At 47.2% G+C, this 16,094-nt stretch overlaps 1 protein-coding gene across 2 annotated transcripts; it reads left to right on the top strand.

The window, feature by feature from the left end:
• Positions 1-395: 395 nt before the first annotated feature.
• LOC146178972 (zinc finger BED domain-containing protein 4-like) lies at positions 396-15,835 on the top strand. Of its 2 annotated transcripts, XM_084578677.1 has the most exons (6): positions 396-565; positions 858-1,884; positions 5,346-5,663; positions 7,455-7,691; positions 13,820-14,182; positions 15,063-15,835. In XM_084578677.1, exons 2-6 carry the CDS (start codon positions 988-990, stop codon positions 15,660-15,662), a joined length of 2,415 nt encoding a protein of 804 aa, XP_084434803.1. In that variant the 5' UTR covers positions 396-565; positions 858-987; the 3' UTR covers positions 15,663-15,835. The 2 variants fall into 2 exon arrangements, with proteins under 2 accessions (XP_084434803.1, XP_084434804.1); XM_084578678.1 differs by lacking the exon at positions 858-1,884 and having other exon boundaries at positions 400-565.
• Positions 15,836-16,094: the final 259 nt, after the last annotated feature.

Below are 16,094 nucleotides of genomic sequence, written 5' to 3'. Positions count from 1 at the left end.
GCTGGCTGCGCGCCCATTTCCAGAGCTCAACCGACATAGCTGACATACGGTCTTCCGGACGGAACAAAAAAAAATAGAAAAAGGAAGCGACCAGCGAGAGAGGAAAAAGAAAGCGTAAAACAGCCGCTGCAGCTCCTAGCAACCGGTCTACGTCGGATAAAATCAAAAGGTAAACATAAGATACGAGAGGAGCCTCCGCTTCGAGAGGAGGAGTCGCAGCGCGGAGAAAGAATCATGGAGGGCGGAGGAAAGAAGAGAGGAGTGCGAGGCTCGGGCATTCCATTCCGTTCCATTCCACGTCACACGGAGGGAGAGTGGGGTGGAACAACCTTCTCTTTTTTTTTTCTGCGGCGCGCGCAAAGGCTGGCAAAGGCGTGGCGGCTGCTGCAAGCTCTCGCTCCGTCGTGACGTGGTCGGCGAGTCCACTGCGAGCAGCTCCGACATTGATTAGGAATGGCGGCTGGCTTGCTAAGCAACGCTGCAGGAATCGCGGACTGGCAGCGTCATGGCGGCGCGAGCGCGTTTCAGACTGACTTTTTTTTGCCAAGATACGCAATTCATGCGGGTGAGTGCTTTTTCTGATTGAGTGAGAGTTGTCTGTTGCTTGGCGGAAGTTTCTAGAGAGCAGATGGAAAGGAATTAACTTCCGCTTTGGAATGGAAAGAGCAGTCGACAGAGAGCGTTGGAGCTGCAACTCATTCATCGTGAAAGGGACTCGGGAGCGTTGCGCCTCATGCGTCCTGTCATCAACAGTGTATTCTAGAGAGCGTCGGGTTTGCCATCATACAGTGCGATTCACATTTTGGGCTGAGAAAAAATCGGCAAACCCCCCAGTATCGTCCGATTTGCGTCCGCAGTGTCATGTCAACGAGCCACTACACTGTGTCGCCGAAAGTCGTTGTACGCAGTAAACAAAGGTAACACTCGTCATCTTCTGATTGATTCGTCTGCCTCCCGCCTTCTGTGAAGTATTGCAGCTGCTTCGAGATGGCCGATTTCAGCAGCGAAGACCCTCCCCCGCTTGTGGTCGACATCCATGATCGCGGAACGACTACGAATGCTTCATCGGGCCTCGTGTACGCCCCGGTGGGGGACAGAACAACAGGCCGGTGGGGAACAAGGGGTGCACCACTAGCCTCCTGGCGGAGGTTCTACATAACGACCATCGAAGGAACCAAGCTCATAGGCACCTGCCTCCTGTGCAACGAGTACATCCGAGCCACGGCCGGCGTTTCCTCCAACCTTCTTAGGCATCTCAAGAGGAAGCATCCGAGGGAGCTTGAGATCTCCTTGAAGCTTCAAGAAGGCAAACTGCGCCGAAAGGCGCTTGGAAATGGCCAACCAAGGCAGGCGGCGATGGCGACATCAAGTGTCGCGGCTTGCAGTGTTTCTACAAGTTTAACCCACCCGGGGCCGTATGAACGACCCACTCTAGACTTGCCTGCGACCGGGGCAACCTCGGGGTCCGTGTTCGTCAGTACGACCAACGACAGCCCGACGACAATGACGAACACTTACATTCTCTCCGACATGGCTCCGGAAAGCGAACATTCGGTGCAACATCAACACAACATGCGCCTTCCGGGTTGGGGCATGGATGTTTCCTCAGTGACTGTCGCGCCGGGCTTTCTGCAGAGTCAGCCGAGTGAAACGGCCGTCCACGCCACGAGTAGTAAATACTCGGGCATTGTAAACGACTGTGCGTCCAGTTCGTCGGTGGGAAGTCCGGCGACGTCGTCTAGGGCGAGTCCGAACATTGGCGGTGACTGCCGGGAATTCCGAACCCGACGCAAGGAGATCAGCGATGCCGTGCTCGGCTTGGTTTGGCGTGACTTGGAACCCTTCGAGGTGGTAAACAGGCCTGGATTCTTACAGCTTATGAAGGTGCGTTGCCAAGTATGCCGTTGGCTTTTGATGAGCGGTAGAGTATTAACGGTCTGTTTCTTTGAGTAACTTCAGCGAAGCATTTCGTGCATCTTCAAAAGCCGAAAAGACTCGTAATTGTATTCTGTTGTTTTGCTGTATTTCCTTATTGCATATAACTTAGACTGAGGCATTTCCACTAAGTTACGCTCAGCATGCGAGCCGTAGCCAGCAGTTTTGTTCACACCGATAACACATGCCAACTTCTCTACGACGTTGTAACAGTGCTTTAGGTAAAAGATGCCGGACGCAGTAGAACCCAAAGCCAACTGCCAATATCATCGCGGGGAAGGTTCGTAGGAAGCTTGGCCCCATTTCGGCTTGTCATTATTAGATAATTGGTTATCGGAAAGGAAACGATCAGTATCTCTTGCACTCTTTCAGTCAAACATTGACACAAGCTGTAGGAGAAAGGATTGAAATGGAAATGAAATGAATGGGAAGAATTTCAACCGCCTGGCGAGCCTGTCGTTCTTCTTTCTTTACCCAAAATATACTTCAAGCTATTCAGCATTTCAGTTATTATGAACATGGTTCGAGTATAAGTTACAGCGGGTATGTATCTCATCAATATACTATGCGCTGGTATAATGCTTTGACTCATTGCGTATAAACGCCAAACTATTTTTTTCTAATCATTGTATTGTGTACTAGATCGCAGAGATATGCGCGAGAAGTTGCACAGTTCATTCAGGTTTGTCTATGACGTTCTAATTTCGCCCCAGGATACTCTAGTGCTGTAAAGATAGCAGACAAAAGGTAAAGTACAGGTTGGGTGGGAAAGTTACCCATGGTGATTCCCGGTTGGTTACCCTGCACATGGAGTCAGGTTTAGATGATGGTTGTGGTTTGTGCGGTTTAACGTCCCAAAGCAACTCAGACTATGAGAGATGCCGTAGTGGAAGACTCCGGACATTTCGACCACCTGGGATTCTTTAACGTGCACTGACATCGCACAGCACACGAGCGCTTTGCTTTTCGCCTTCGTCGAAAAGCGGCCGCCAAAGCGGCCGCCAAGGCCGCGATTCGATTTAGATGAGGTAAAAGAGAAGTGTCCATTGTGTATGGTTGCTTGGAGTGATTTGGTTTGGTTTGGTTTGTGGGGTTTAACGTCCCAAAGCGGCTCAGGCTATGAGAGACGCCGTAGTGGAGGACTCCGGAAATTTCGACCACCTGGGGTTCTTTAACGTGCACTGACATCGCACAGCACACGGGCGCCTTGCTTTTCGCATCCACCGAAAAGCGGCCGCCGAGGCCGGGATTAGATCCCGCAATCCTTAGGAACAGTAGTCGAGCGCCGTAACCACTGCGCCACCCCGGAAGGGGTTGCTTGGAATGTAGTTCCTGCTTCGGTTGTGATGTTTCGATAGTGCGCTATTTCAATTCATTGCAAAAGGTTTCCTCTTGCACTAATCTGGCTGTAGCACCGCTCGGACCCCACTCATTTACAGTGGCAATATATGCTGCATTTGAAGGGCCACACACTACATCCAGCACACACATTACCGTGTCGCAGTGCTCCCAAATAACGACGCACAACTCATATTTGCTACATGCGGGAGTGAAACGGGCAGGATCAGAGTGGTGTAGGGGTGTTGACAAAGCTCTTCTGTTCGGGTTCAGCCATACCAGAATAGATCGTACATTGCATCGAACTTCGATGTGTGTCCACATTTGCAACACAACGGCCTTGCGCCATAGTTTTCAAAATAAACGACTTTAAATCAACCAGTCTTCTAAATAGAAGCTCGACTTCATTCATCAAAGGCGAAAATCTGGCAAAAGTATTATCCCGCGTACTCTGCCAAACGCCCTTTAGAAGATCGAACACGTTCTTTTAAATACCGAGCAGGCTTGCTTGGTTGGCTGTTTATCGAATAGCGGCGTGACGTCGAGTACGCGATACCGTTTATGAATCTTGTCTCTGTGCACGACAGATAACGCTTTTATGCTCGACTCACTTCCTGGCACTCAGATAATTGGACGCGCTTATCTTGTAACACAACTTTGACCATTATCTCGCGACCTTTGTGAAACATTAGTCAGGTATTTTCCCATCAGTATTGCAGCAAAAATATCTCAAAGTATGGCAACAAAAAACCGACAACAAATACTGCACACAACGACTAGGCGAATGATGATAAACGCTACTTCGCCCCATGAAAATTGCGCGCAAAATTATTTGAAACTTATCTCTCCCTTTCATCCTTTCTTATCAACAATAAAGAACTAAATGAAAATGTATGATCAAAGAACAGCATTGATTTTTTTTAATCAAATAAGGATCCGACTTCTCAACTTCAGATCCGAATAAACAAACTTTTTACTGTCCATCTTCAACCGCTACACTCAATTAAAACACCTCTACTTACATCTGATATGCTGGAATGGCTCGCCATCCAGCTTTTAGGCGCTCCACAAAATTTACAAACCTGGTATTCCGCTGCGCCCCATCGTTGACTGCACCATCTCACCCTCCGAGCCCTCTCGAAGCGGTGATAATTTTATGCAATGCTACAATAAAATTGCAGAACTAAATCTGGTCTACATCAACTACAAAACAAAACAAAAATTATATCTCCTACGCGTGTCTTGGCCTCGCAGACTATTGTCTTCTATCATTCTTGTATATACCGGGTGTCCCACCCAACTTGAACAGGGGTTAAAAAATTAAACATTTAAGATAGGCTAGCGAAATCAATTGCATACAGCTACCAGCCGTCTTGCGCGCAACGATCACTTTCTGTTTCGAAAATAATTAATTAGTTCATTAGGTTATTTTTTCTGATTTACTTAATATTGACTTTAGACAATAATGTGATTTACAAAGTTGGAGAACGCATCCAGAAACAACTATTCTATGTATTTACGATAAAGGAAGCCTCATGTGTATCGTTTTTCTGATCTCAAAAGAAAGCCCGTGAATTGCAAAAAAAAAAAAAATAATAATAATAATAAATTCACATGAGTAGCGCATTCGCAGTAGCGCATTTGCCCTGCCTCTCAACCCTGGATTGCGTAAGCCAAAATCACCTGCGGCCCTGTCTCAATGGCCCAGTTCCAGCTTTAGGCTCATAAGCTGGCGATGGCTGCCGCCCGCTCAGACAGCTCACCGCATTCGCTGCAGCTTGCAACCGTCGCATGTGCCGACTTGTTCACGAGGGCCAACAAACCATTGCAGACATTTTGTATTATAGCAGCCAAGTAATGGGAAAAGGCTGAGTGTTATCATTCGGATTGGTTATATGGGGAAATGGCTTTTAACTAAGATGTGACAGATATGTATAAAAGTATTCATGTCAGCATATCGCAAAACTAAAAAACTAATATGCCGGAGTAGCTGCGGTGAAATTTCTAATTTCTGAGTACCGTTATCTCAGCTATTTGCTATTTCTTTTAATTTTTTTAATCAAACCTCGCAGGTGACAGCGCCCGACTACGAGCCTCCTACGGTGGAGGAGATGACAGGCGTGCTGCTTCCTCGGATGGTCTCGGAGCTCCAGGAGAGCCTCTCGGCATCCATCGGCCGGGCCTCCGACTCCATCTCGGCCGTGGTGAACGTGTGGCTAGGCGACTCGGACGAAATGTATGCCAGCGTGAACATATCGTACGTGACCCGGCGTTTCAGGACCGAGACCAAGACTATCGCCTTCAGGCGTGTCTCCGCGGACGTGGACGCTGTGGAGGCCATCCGCAGGAGCTTCCAAGAGGCGCTGCGTAGGTGGAACATTGAAAATAAGGTACGCAGTGAGCAACGCGAGGGAACCGAATGTTTCTAAATGTTTTGCCTTCTTCGCGCGCATCAATAAAAGAACATAACGAATGATTTGGCGGGGTTACATCGAATGCATATTAAGTGCTCTACCACATTATTCTCGGGTTCGGTTCTAGCATGGAATTTCAAAGGCAAGCAGGCGTCAGACGAAAATATGCTAAGCGATGAATGGTGGCCTTAACGGTAGCACATTATAAACACTTGAGGCCGATCAATGCACCTTAAGAGCACAATGCAATAGCGGTGTGTTCTGGATCGACTGCGCATTCATGGAAGCTGATGAAGATGGCATCCAAAGCGCTGTGTGTGATGGACTGGCAGTTGTACATGCGATATATTCGACTACGCAGGCGTCGCAATTGGTCGAACGCAGTGGCCAGTGAAGGTGGTCTGTTTGCGTCATAGCGGGTTCGAAGCTGACTTGAAACCATAAACTGATCTATTTCATTCTATTTTAGCCGCAACCGCAGCCTGCCAAACGCCAGTCACCGCATGCAGAACATATCGACGAATGCGACTTGTTCTGTGCTACCGCATGAAAAAAAAAAAGAAAAAGCTCGAAACTATTATTTGTGTTTAACGAGAGCGACAGGTGAGTTATCCTCACTTCGTGATGAACCCAGCTAAATAATTTGGGAGAGGCACGCATATAGCCACAGAGATGAATAGTCGACTCAGCCAAGAATGCCTCTCCCGCGGCCCTAATAATCGCTGGCGTATATGTGCAGAAATTATGCACCGCTATTTTTGTTTTCGCACATGTAATGATTATCTCGTCAGCTCTGCTCTCCATTCCGACGCTCCAAGCGTGCGGCGACACCTCCGCTAAGCCACTACTAATGTGTCGTTCACACTCGCGGCAAGAGCGAGCGAAATCCGCTGCCGCGGAAAATCATGACCGCTCGGTTGCGCATTTCTCCGCTTTCGCACTCTCTTTCGCCTTCCACGTTAGCCACCCTTCCATTACTTCGACTGTTATGCGACGCCAATCGCAAAAAAAAGAAGCGTTTAACAGCCGTCATCGTAAGGTGTAAGAGGCAGCAGCTCTGCCACACAAGCCCCCTTAAAGGGTCTTTCGCCAGTCGCTCGGTCCACAGATGAAGCTCTCTCATAGGCTCGCTGGGACAAATCATGAATGGGATAGCATTGGACGAGCTGTGTACTGTGTTGATTGTAGTTCAGTCATGTGTTGATTGCAGTTCAATGTATTTTGTTGTTTTGATTGGTGTTCGATCACTTATTTATTGCTTATTTTTATTTGGCTACGCGTGTGCATTTGTACCTGATGCTCTGCTCTTGTGTAGGGGATGGGAGCCGAGTCAAGCTGCATTAATGGCAGAATGGCAGCTTCTTCTCCCATCTCCTCATGCATGTATGATACATGAAAATAAATTAAATCATCTGCAACACTTGGTCCTAGTGAGAAAAGGTCAGTCTTCGCAAGGAGTAAGTGAATCTCGTGATAACGGTAGACAGAGGAGCTCAGAGTAAAGAAAGATCAGAAGATACGGCACCGGTCCAGCGCTGTTCGTGTGCGGTTCTCTTACACTTTTAATATTTTGGTCATAAGTGCAGACAGCGAGCATAGATTTCCTCCTGCCTGATCTCATAGCAATTAGTCGCTGATGGAGTAATGGTTTGTTTTTCAATTAAGAAACTAATGGTTGTACCTTCCCCCAGTGCGACCGCAGGTCTGCCTCTGTTGCTTTAGATTTTGTTTTTCTTTGTTTTGTCCTGCTACCCTCCGTCGCTACAGCGCGTCGTCCGGATCCTGGTAGACAATCCCGCACGCACGGCAAAGGCCTTCTCGTTTCCCGGATGGGTAGGCAGCGCCCTAGAAGACGAAAACCATGGCGGTGCGACACTTCCGCGGGACTTGGCTGACTTCGACCTGACACACGAGCTGCTCGAGGACCTAGACGCCATGGAAAAGAACTGGTCCATAAACTCAAGCTACCGCCTCCACAGCGCCGTCAGGAGCGCGTTTGACGTGGTGAGAGTGCGTCCCTTGTGCGGCTACGCTTGTTATGATTCTTTGCGTGCGCCTTCACTTTGACCAACGCTTTACTCGGCAATCTGATTCGTTGTTTTGTAGGTGAGTCGTGTGATTTAACAATGCAACAGAGCTAAAGGCCCCGTTCAGCGATAATCCAGCGTTTTCGTTGTGAGCGAAAAAATCACGAGCATGACACTGGTAGATCATAACTGTCAGTGACGTGGCCGCGCACTAATTGGCCGTAGGGTTGCCTGACTTTACGTTTGGCAAAAGCTGCCAAGTTGGGCCCCTCCTTTCATATGGGAGGGTGATATCGGAATCAGCATGCTAGGACCCTTGCATTCACTCTACCCCTACATGTACCACGCAGGTGCGTTTATACGTCTTGGCTAAAGCGACGCTTTATATTTGGGTAGCATGAGCATGGTAGCCTACGCTATTGCGTCATAACTTTGAAGGCGGAGTTTAAGTGTCCTCCATGGTTGCTTTTTTTTTATTTTAATGCGATAGCACTAAAGTCTTGTTCCCCGGAAAATCCGGCGTTGGCGTTATGAGTGAAAAATCACGCATATGACTCTGGTAGCTGGCATGGCCGGGAACTGATTGGGGGTAGGTGTTGCCCGATATCACGTGACCGCTTGAAATCGCTTATTTGCCAGTATCTGCCAACTCGGGCTTCTCTTTTCAGATGGGAAGGTGAGATCAGTATCAGCCTTTCAGAACCCTCTCATTCTGAGTCAAACAAGTTGCCCCTAGGCTAACCAGGCACGTTAATACGTTCTTGGTTAATGCGGGGCTTTACATCTACGCCGGGCGACCTTTCATGCACATCTGTATGATTGCGTGAGATACATTTTAGATGAATAAATTAAGGAATTATTAATGGGCAGAGTAACAAAGTCTATGTAGGTACGCAAACATGGAACCGCCATCGCGTCGTGCCTCAAGTGCCAAGGGGCACTTAAGGCGAAGCTTAAGTGTCCCTCCAATTTTTGTCTAGCTCGCATACTTTAGGGCTTAGTGACACAGTAATTTTGTGACCTTCTTTCCTACATTATTGCGTACACGGTAATATGGAACTAATGTTAAACATAGCCATCAATTGTGCTATCTCTAAAATTGCAGCGGGGAGCAAGATAGCCTTAGCTGTGTTCTGATGTGCGTGGCTATCGCTCCAACTTGAGCTGGCTAGTTAGTTTTCTGTCAGACAAAAAACAAGCGTTGTGCTTACAATAATATCAAAGGCTGCACCAGAAAAACACGAAGTGTAGGTTGTCTAATAATGCATCAAATAATAAACTTCCCTGATTCTTTTCGTGAGGTTCCGAAACAAAGTGTTTTACGGTATTTTGGGCCGGTAAGGACACTTATAGGTTGTACAGTGTAAGAAGCTAAAGGTTGTACGACCTGGAGTGTTCGTAAAGTTGAATGTCCACACAGAGTACAACTCAAAAGTCATTGACAACAGGTATAAACTAAGCTCCGTTTCAGCTTGCATAAGCCTTATAGGCATCTCGTATTTCGCATGTTTCATAGAATCAGCATCAACTTGCAGCTTGAGAAAGCGGGTTCTTTTCGAGCTTGTGCCGTGACCGTAGCGTTTTCTTCACTTTGAGGCTTCGCGTTTCCCAATTTCCCTTTGCTATTTAGCTGGTGTTCAGTCGCTGAAGCGCAAAAACGAATCAGATTTAAACAACAAATTTCGTATTAAGTTATTTTCCAAACTTATGCGAAGTTTACGCTGTGATCCATGTATATACGTCATGCCCCGCATTTTAAGGCAAGAATAATCAATATTTGATGTTCGTACTCCTATAATCGAGGATGCCGCTGCTGTTGTTGACAGAACCTTCGTCTTTTTGGCTTTTGGCTAATTTGTGGCTACCTGTCAACCCTAGTGAAAATATTGTTTGAGGCTATAACCTCACATTTTATCACACAATCTCACTCAGTTCATATACGAAGTCATGTACAAGTCGCATATAATTGCATATGATCTCATAGCCTCTTGCACATTATCATAAACTATGGGAGCTATTTTGATAACGCTGTGCACCGTATGAGAATCTATGCGATTTGATGTGATTGTGTGAGGTTATTTCCCCGTAGAACTTTTGCTTTTTCATTAGGGAACCGTAGCTCAGAAGCGCTTTAACCAACCCGTACAACGTGTACAACGTGGCTTACAACTTGGAGCGTTAAAACGTAAAGCATACGTGTCCGCTCCGTGAGCATATAATATGTATCACTGATGCGTGAATGTATAACGCAGAACGTTGTGATTAATCTTTGACGTCTAATACTGCGACCGAATGCCGGGCAAAATAGCGGCAGTGAACAAAGCGAGGAGAGCACAGAACCACGCTATCGCCTAGTAATTCCGATCGCTTCGGCTGAAATGTTTATAGCCTGACAAATATAGCCGTACACAGCTCAGCATATTGAATGCATGCATGCACTTAGCGGCTACTAAGAGATCGGCAACCGGCAATGGAACTGCACGTGGCCGTCCGACTGAACAAAACAAGCACGCTTACGACACTACCGACCGTGTCCTCAGGGAAAAACGGCACTCCGTAAGCTCCTTATAAGAGCACCTGCGGGCTGAGTGCGTGCGTGCCGAAAGTGTTTTTGCACAAGGTATTCACGTGCACGTGGCTTTCTCACATCGCCTGTTGCAGTGTGCTTGCTTATGCAAAGACAGTCGGTGATGTACCGGGTTTAGCGGACGCTGACGCACACGCCCTTACAAAAAAGCTTAATGAGTTTCTGATTAAATGGTAATTACATTCCTCATCATGCACATTAACATTTCTATACATTTTCTTGATGCATTTTTGATGAGTTTCACAAGAAAGTTGGCCACCGTGTTTCTGGTTGGTACCTAATGTGTGCATTTCTTGTGTGTTGTTCATGAGTGTTGACCAATGAGCACTTTTGGATAAAAAGTAAAAGCTAAAACGTAGCGAAGCACCTCAACTACATTAAAAAAGCTAAAAAATAAAAAAAAATTAAAACTAAGCGAAAAAAAACTGCACCTCTGGCGCGATTCGAACTCGGTACCTCTTACTCCGTAGCTTTCTACGCCAACCAATCGGCCACTAGGAGAGCTGGTACTGTCGGTAACGTATTTGCTACTTATGTCTGGACGGCCACTAGGGGAGCTGTTACTGTCGGTAACGTATTTGCTACTTATGTCTGGACTGCATTCATAAGAATGGGACATAATGTTTCGAAGCATGTTTCGAAGTGTACAGGCCATTGCGGCTGCTCTAACAATTACAACTTCTTGACCTTTAGAACTTGCATCTAATGTTCTAGATACCTATGCGCACTATTTTGTCCACTGCAGTCATTTTAACATGTCGAGTTTGGCATCGCTGGCAAATTTATCAGCGCTGGCTCTTCGGTGGTTGCTACCTTGGGCGTAATTTTCGCTGAACACGGAGCTGTAGCACGAACCTTTAAGGAAAAAAGTGCGACCAAGCTTCAATGCCGGCAAGCGCAGCAGCGCCAACACTATTTTACTGGTAACTAAATCTTATTTGTATCTAAACATTTCGGGAAGCGTTGCGATGACTGAGGGCTCGGCTAATCTATACGCAGAGCAAGGAGCTCGAAAGCTTAAGAAACACGCAAAATATCATGCATTATAAAGAAGGCATTGCTTCTCGTGCCCTGGTCGCGCACATGCTCCCAGGACGGTCCAGTTGCGAGTCAACGCACGACTCGGGTTACGTACGCGCGTCGTCGTCGGCGCAGGCCGGGGTACCCCTGCTGGTCTCTCCAAAACGGCCTGCTCGCAGGTGCAAGGAGGCATTGGAAATGGAGCAGCCTTGCGTCCGTTAGCTTGGAGGCGGTGTGGCAGTGCGTCGGTTCGCGTACACAGAAATATCCTTGCCCGTAACACCCTCAAGCATATTGTCCAACCACAGCACCCATTCGCTTGGCAAGAAGTGATTTGCAATGGCACAAACACCCAAGACGCAGGGTGTAAGCGTGTTTTGAATGAAACAAATGTCCAAAAAGTTGTTTTTGTTTTTACAGTGCATGCTAAACAGAAATGAGAACATAGTAAAGAATATACATTCGCTTAGTGATGTATAATTTCCCTCATTTGAGAAAGTCAGTGTATTTCCACATTAGCTCCTATACAAGAATACTGTTTTGTTTTCCAAGTACAAAACTTCTTGCGTAATCTCAAATGAAAGTCTGTTGCGGATCTCATGTTAAAACACATAAAAATTGTTTCTTAGGCAACATGCTACATATGCTAATCAGAAATGAAAACATAGGGCTCTGAAAGTGTGCAGTTAACAAAGAAATAATATATATTCACTTAGTGATGTATACATTTCCTCATTTGAGAAAGTCAATGTATTTCCACATAAGATCCTACCCAAAAATACTGTTGCGTTTTCCAAGCACAAAACTTCATGTGTGATCTCAAAGGAAAGTCTGCTGCGGATATGATGTTAAAACACATCGAATCTTGAATCTCCTTTGAGTGGTTGATGACTCATCAAAAACACATTACGTGGGTAACAGAAATTCAATATCCATTTTTGTAAGGGCGTGGCCCTATCTTAATGGCCGTTGGGTACCCGGTGAAGACAAAATGAAAAGAGCTGCTTGTAGCCTGGATGTTTGGCAATTTTATTGCGTATACTTACACACCAGGGGCCATATTTCATAAATTTCTATTGCATTTCGAATCCATTTGGTCATTTGGCATTGGTCGGTGATATGCGTGACGATGCCGCTTCTTTAGGCGTTCATGGGAAAAACAAATTTACGGGGAGCACAAAACACTTCATGCGACAGTTCTGCAAACGCATTTGGATTCGCACTCGTTCATTACTTCGATGCTCCGACTCTGGGAATGCTTTTCGTATAAGCCATGGCTTTAAAAACTGACAATTTTTCTGGAGAGTCAGGTTAGCCGGCTGGAGTTGAATGGACAGGCCCCTTCTCAGAAGGCGGATGTGTGTGTTTCTGTCTGTGTGTGTGGGGGGGGGGGGCGAGGGCGGTGCTTCTAGAGAGCAGCTGACTTGAACGGCTTCTTTGAATTCGAATTCGTAATCACACTCTCGTTTCACTGCTTCAGGGGATTCTAGCGGGTAAAGGCCCTGTGGTGGGTGGAAGTAGGTAAGCTGGTGGTGGGTTGTTCTGAACGACATACCTAAGTTGGAAGGCAGAAGATGCGCACCGCAATAGTCAGTCCTCGTGACGGATCAGTAAAAGCAGTGCTTATGCAGTATTAGCACTAAGACCGCAATCCTTGTACTTGGTCTTTCGACATAATTGTATATGCGAGATATTTGGCCGGGGCATCTCGTAACTGTAGCATCGCAGAATACCTGTTGCTTGAATTTCGCTTGAATTTGAATTCTTTATTCACCTAAACGAACTATGGCCGCCGCTGTAATGTTATCACCGCTGCCTAGGTGTGCGGAATAATTGCGAGCGATCATCTGTAGCGCTGTGCAATTATGTTTTACTCTTTGCTTGAAACTTAAGCCAGGTCGATGTACTGTGTAACAGTGTCTGGAAAAGTACACGTTAACAACGTAGCGAAACCGACATGGTTGTGCCTAATGAAACCGCTCTTTGTCAAGAACGTGTGTCACGACTTTTTGTCACGACTTGTGTTGCGACCTCGGCAAGACAAGAAATGCCTTTGTGAGCAGGAAGAAAGTTTTCAAAGATTTCTGAAGAGTTCTGGTTGTGTGGCTGGGAGATATGACTAGAACTGCAAAAAGTACTCTGATCATGTGAGACAGTCTCTTCGTATTATATGCGTTCAAAGTGCTACTCCTTCCTCCCAGTGTTGTTGGTAGCATGCGAGGTTTTAACCTCTCAAAGATGCGTGCACACAAATTCAGCGATATTCCTTAAGGAAGAATTCGGTTTGAATTTCGACCGCCTGGGGTAGTTTACGATAGGCTCCCATCACCAAGCAAATGGGTCTTTTGCGATTTGGCTTTCATTTGTATACATTCAACGCTGTCTAGGTCGACTTTCGGTATAGAAAGAGCAGTGGACCACCACAGCCACAAGGCAAACGCGGCAGAGATCCCGAAGTTATTATTTGACGGATAAATTCCGCATTTAATTGTGTGCAGGATCAGGACGTGCTGAGCCTGGTGGCCAGGTGCAGCCGAGTGGTGGCGGGCATCAAGAGGAGTGCCCAAGACGCGGCGACGATCGCGGGCGCCACGGGTATCTCGTTCCCGTTCCCGTCCAGCTACTCCGAGGAGTGGACCTCGCAGCTGGAGTGCCTGCGCGAGCTGTGCTCTGTTTTCACGCAGCATTCGGACCTGCAGGAGCGCATCTACGCCTGCAAGGAGGTCGGCCTCACGGCGGCTGACGTGAGCCTTCTGCAAGATCTACTGGAAGTGCTGGCGCCCCTGGAAGAGGCTACTAACGCACTGCGCCAGCCGCATGAGACCGTGGGGCTCGTGCTGCCAGCGCTGAGAAACTTGCAGGTAATGATAGGTCCTCACTCTGGGGGGAGAATTTTCTACTGATTTTCCTTTGCTGGTGCCAATTTTAAATGACGCATGCATAGCCTGATTTAAAAGGAAACCCGAACTGGAAGGCGACTCATATTTTCGTTCCACTTCATTGGTAGCGTGAAAAGCTCTGTTCTTGTAGGCACGTGCTAGCCCTCTAACACATGCCGTATTTGGAAGAAAACGTTATGCGCTTGTGACTGATAAGTAACATATGATATTCAAGCAGCCAAAAAAATACAGCCTATACTCCTTCCCTTTAAATGCCAAGCCAGTCGAGCCATGTGGTTATGGACAAAGAAATGTGGGGGGAGGGGGGGGGGGCTTGGTCGGAGAGGAGTGGTCAGAACATGACTGCTCAGCAGTCGGGCAGTAAAAGAGCCCATGGGACAAATCCCCAAAGATAGAAAGGCATTTGGGCACGAGTGATCTGATGTAGAAGAAATAGGGACGGTGGCAATAGCAGCATTTCATATGCATGTTTAGTTTATCTTCATATGTCAAGAAATAAAGAGCTCAAACATTTATAAACTTGATTTAAACATATATATCGCGTAAACTGCGGCACGGGCACTCATGTAACAAAACATGTTCATCGTCTACTTCAGCACTGCTTGACACCCGTGCATAAGTACTGACGCATTAAGACAGTGTCGAAGGTAATGCCCAGGGCTCTCTATCAAAAACAGTTTTAACAGCCGTCGCTGGGGAAGAAATAGCTTGAGAGCATGGCTTCAAGGCTGCGAGATTTTATGTCTTGAACGAGTAGTCGACTTCGTGTAGATGGTAATGACGGTGAATATGGTGGCTAACCTCAACCTCATTTCCTCTTCAAAATATTGTATCTGGGCAGGTCAGCCTTACACGCGCCGTGGCCCGGGATAGCTTCCAGCTGAAAACGATGGCGGAGAACTTCCTCCGTAGCATGGACACGCACTTCGCCCAGTCCTGGTACGACCCGGTGCTGCTTGCCGGTGCCCTCCTGGACCCGCGCTTCAAGATCGCATGGTGCGACGAGCAAACTGCGTGCAAGATGAAAGAGGCCATCGAGAAACAGCGGGCCGCTCTAAACCTCGACCCTCCCACTACGTCTGTAGTGCAGCGCGACCCGGAGACCAACAAGGGGCAGAAGCTGTTCAGGAACATCCGCAACATGGACAGCTCCACGACACAGCAGCCCGGACCGACAACCCCACTGGGCCAGGAACTGTCCCTGTACCTCACAGAGGACACGACGGAGGACAACGTGACTCCACTGGGTTACTGGAAGGCGAACCAGCTCCGCTTCCCACTGTTGGCCAAGCTGGCGATGTCGGTGTTCGCGGTGGGCGGTACGCCCACCACCGTGGAGGACGTTGCGTCCGTCACTGCTGCCATCCAAGCGGCGCGTAGGCATCGATTCAGCGACGAGCAACTGGAACAGCTGGTGCTGCTCCGGAGAAACCTTGCATAACCAGACACTGTAGTTGATCGTGACACAGTAACCGGGGATACTGCTGTTGAGCAGGTTCGTGGACAATGGTGGCCGAACGTTTTTACGAGGTTCTAGGTTACTGCTTTATGTAAATCTCTTTATGTGAATCTCTTTATGTCTCTTTATGTGAAAGAAGGTGCTGCTAAATATATAGGTGTAAAAAAGGTGCTGCTAAATATATAGGTGTGTCAAGTTCAAGAAATGAATGACTAAAATTTTATTGCAGATCGAGTCTTGTGCTGTATTTTACTTGAATGCAGTAACCTGCCCATATTTGCATCACCTTGGGCACCTGGCGGAGCTATGGACAGCCATTCATGACTATGGTTATTTAAGGCTGCTCTACATAAACCATAGATTATTTTAAATGAAAAACAAAATATTCAGGTTACTTAGCTTTGCTGTACCAGA

This window comes from Amblyomma maculatum, chromosome 9 (genome assembly GCF_055883805.1).
Source record: "Amblyomma maculatum isolate TAMU_Amacu chromosome 9, ASM5588380v1, whole genome shotgun sequence".
NCBI classification, from domain to species: domain Eukaryota; kingdom Metazoa; phylum Arthropoda; class Arachnida; order Ixodida; family Ixodidae; genus Amblyomma; species Amblyomma maculatum.
Note: the sequence above shows the minus strand (reverse complement) of the source record. Positions and strands in the feature narration are given on the sequence as shown.

What these genes read in the sequence shown, in the direction of transcription:
- LOC146178972 (XM_084578677.1), top strand. Translation starts at nt 988, where the DNA reads ATGGCCGATTTCAGCAGCGAAGACCCTCCCCCGCTTGTGGTCGACATC. An exon ending in GATTCTTACAGCTTATGAAG is followed by an intron (nt 1,885 to 5,345) that starts GTGCGTTGCCAA and finishes CAAACCTCGCAG; the next exon opens with GTGACAGCGCCCGACTACGA. An exon ending in CAGCGCTGAGAAACTTGCAG is followed by an intron (nt 14,183 to 15,062) that starts GTAATGATAGGT and finishes GTATCTGGGCAG; the next exon opens with GTCAGCCTTACACGCGCCGT.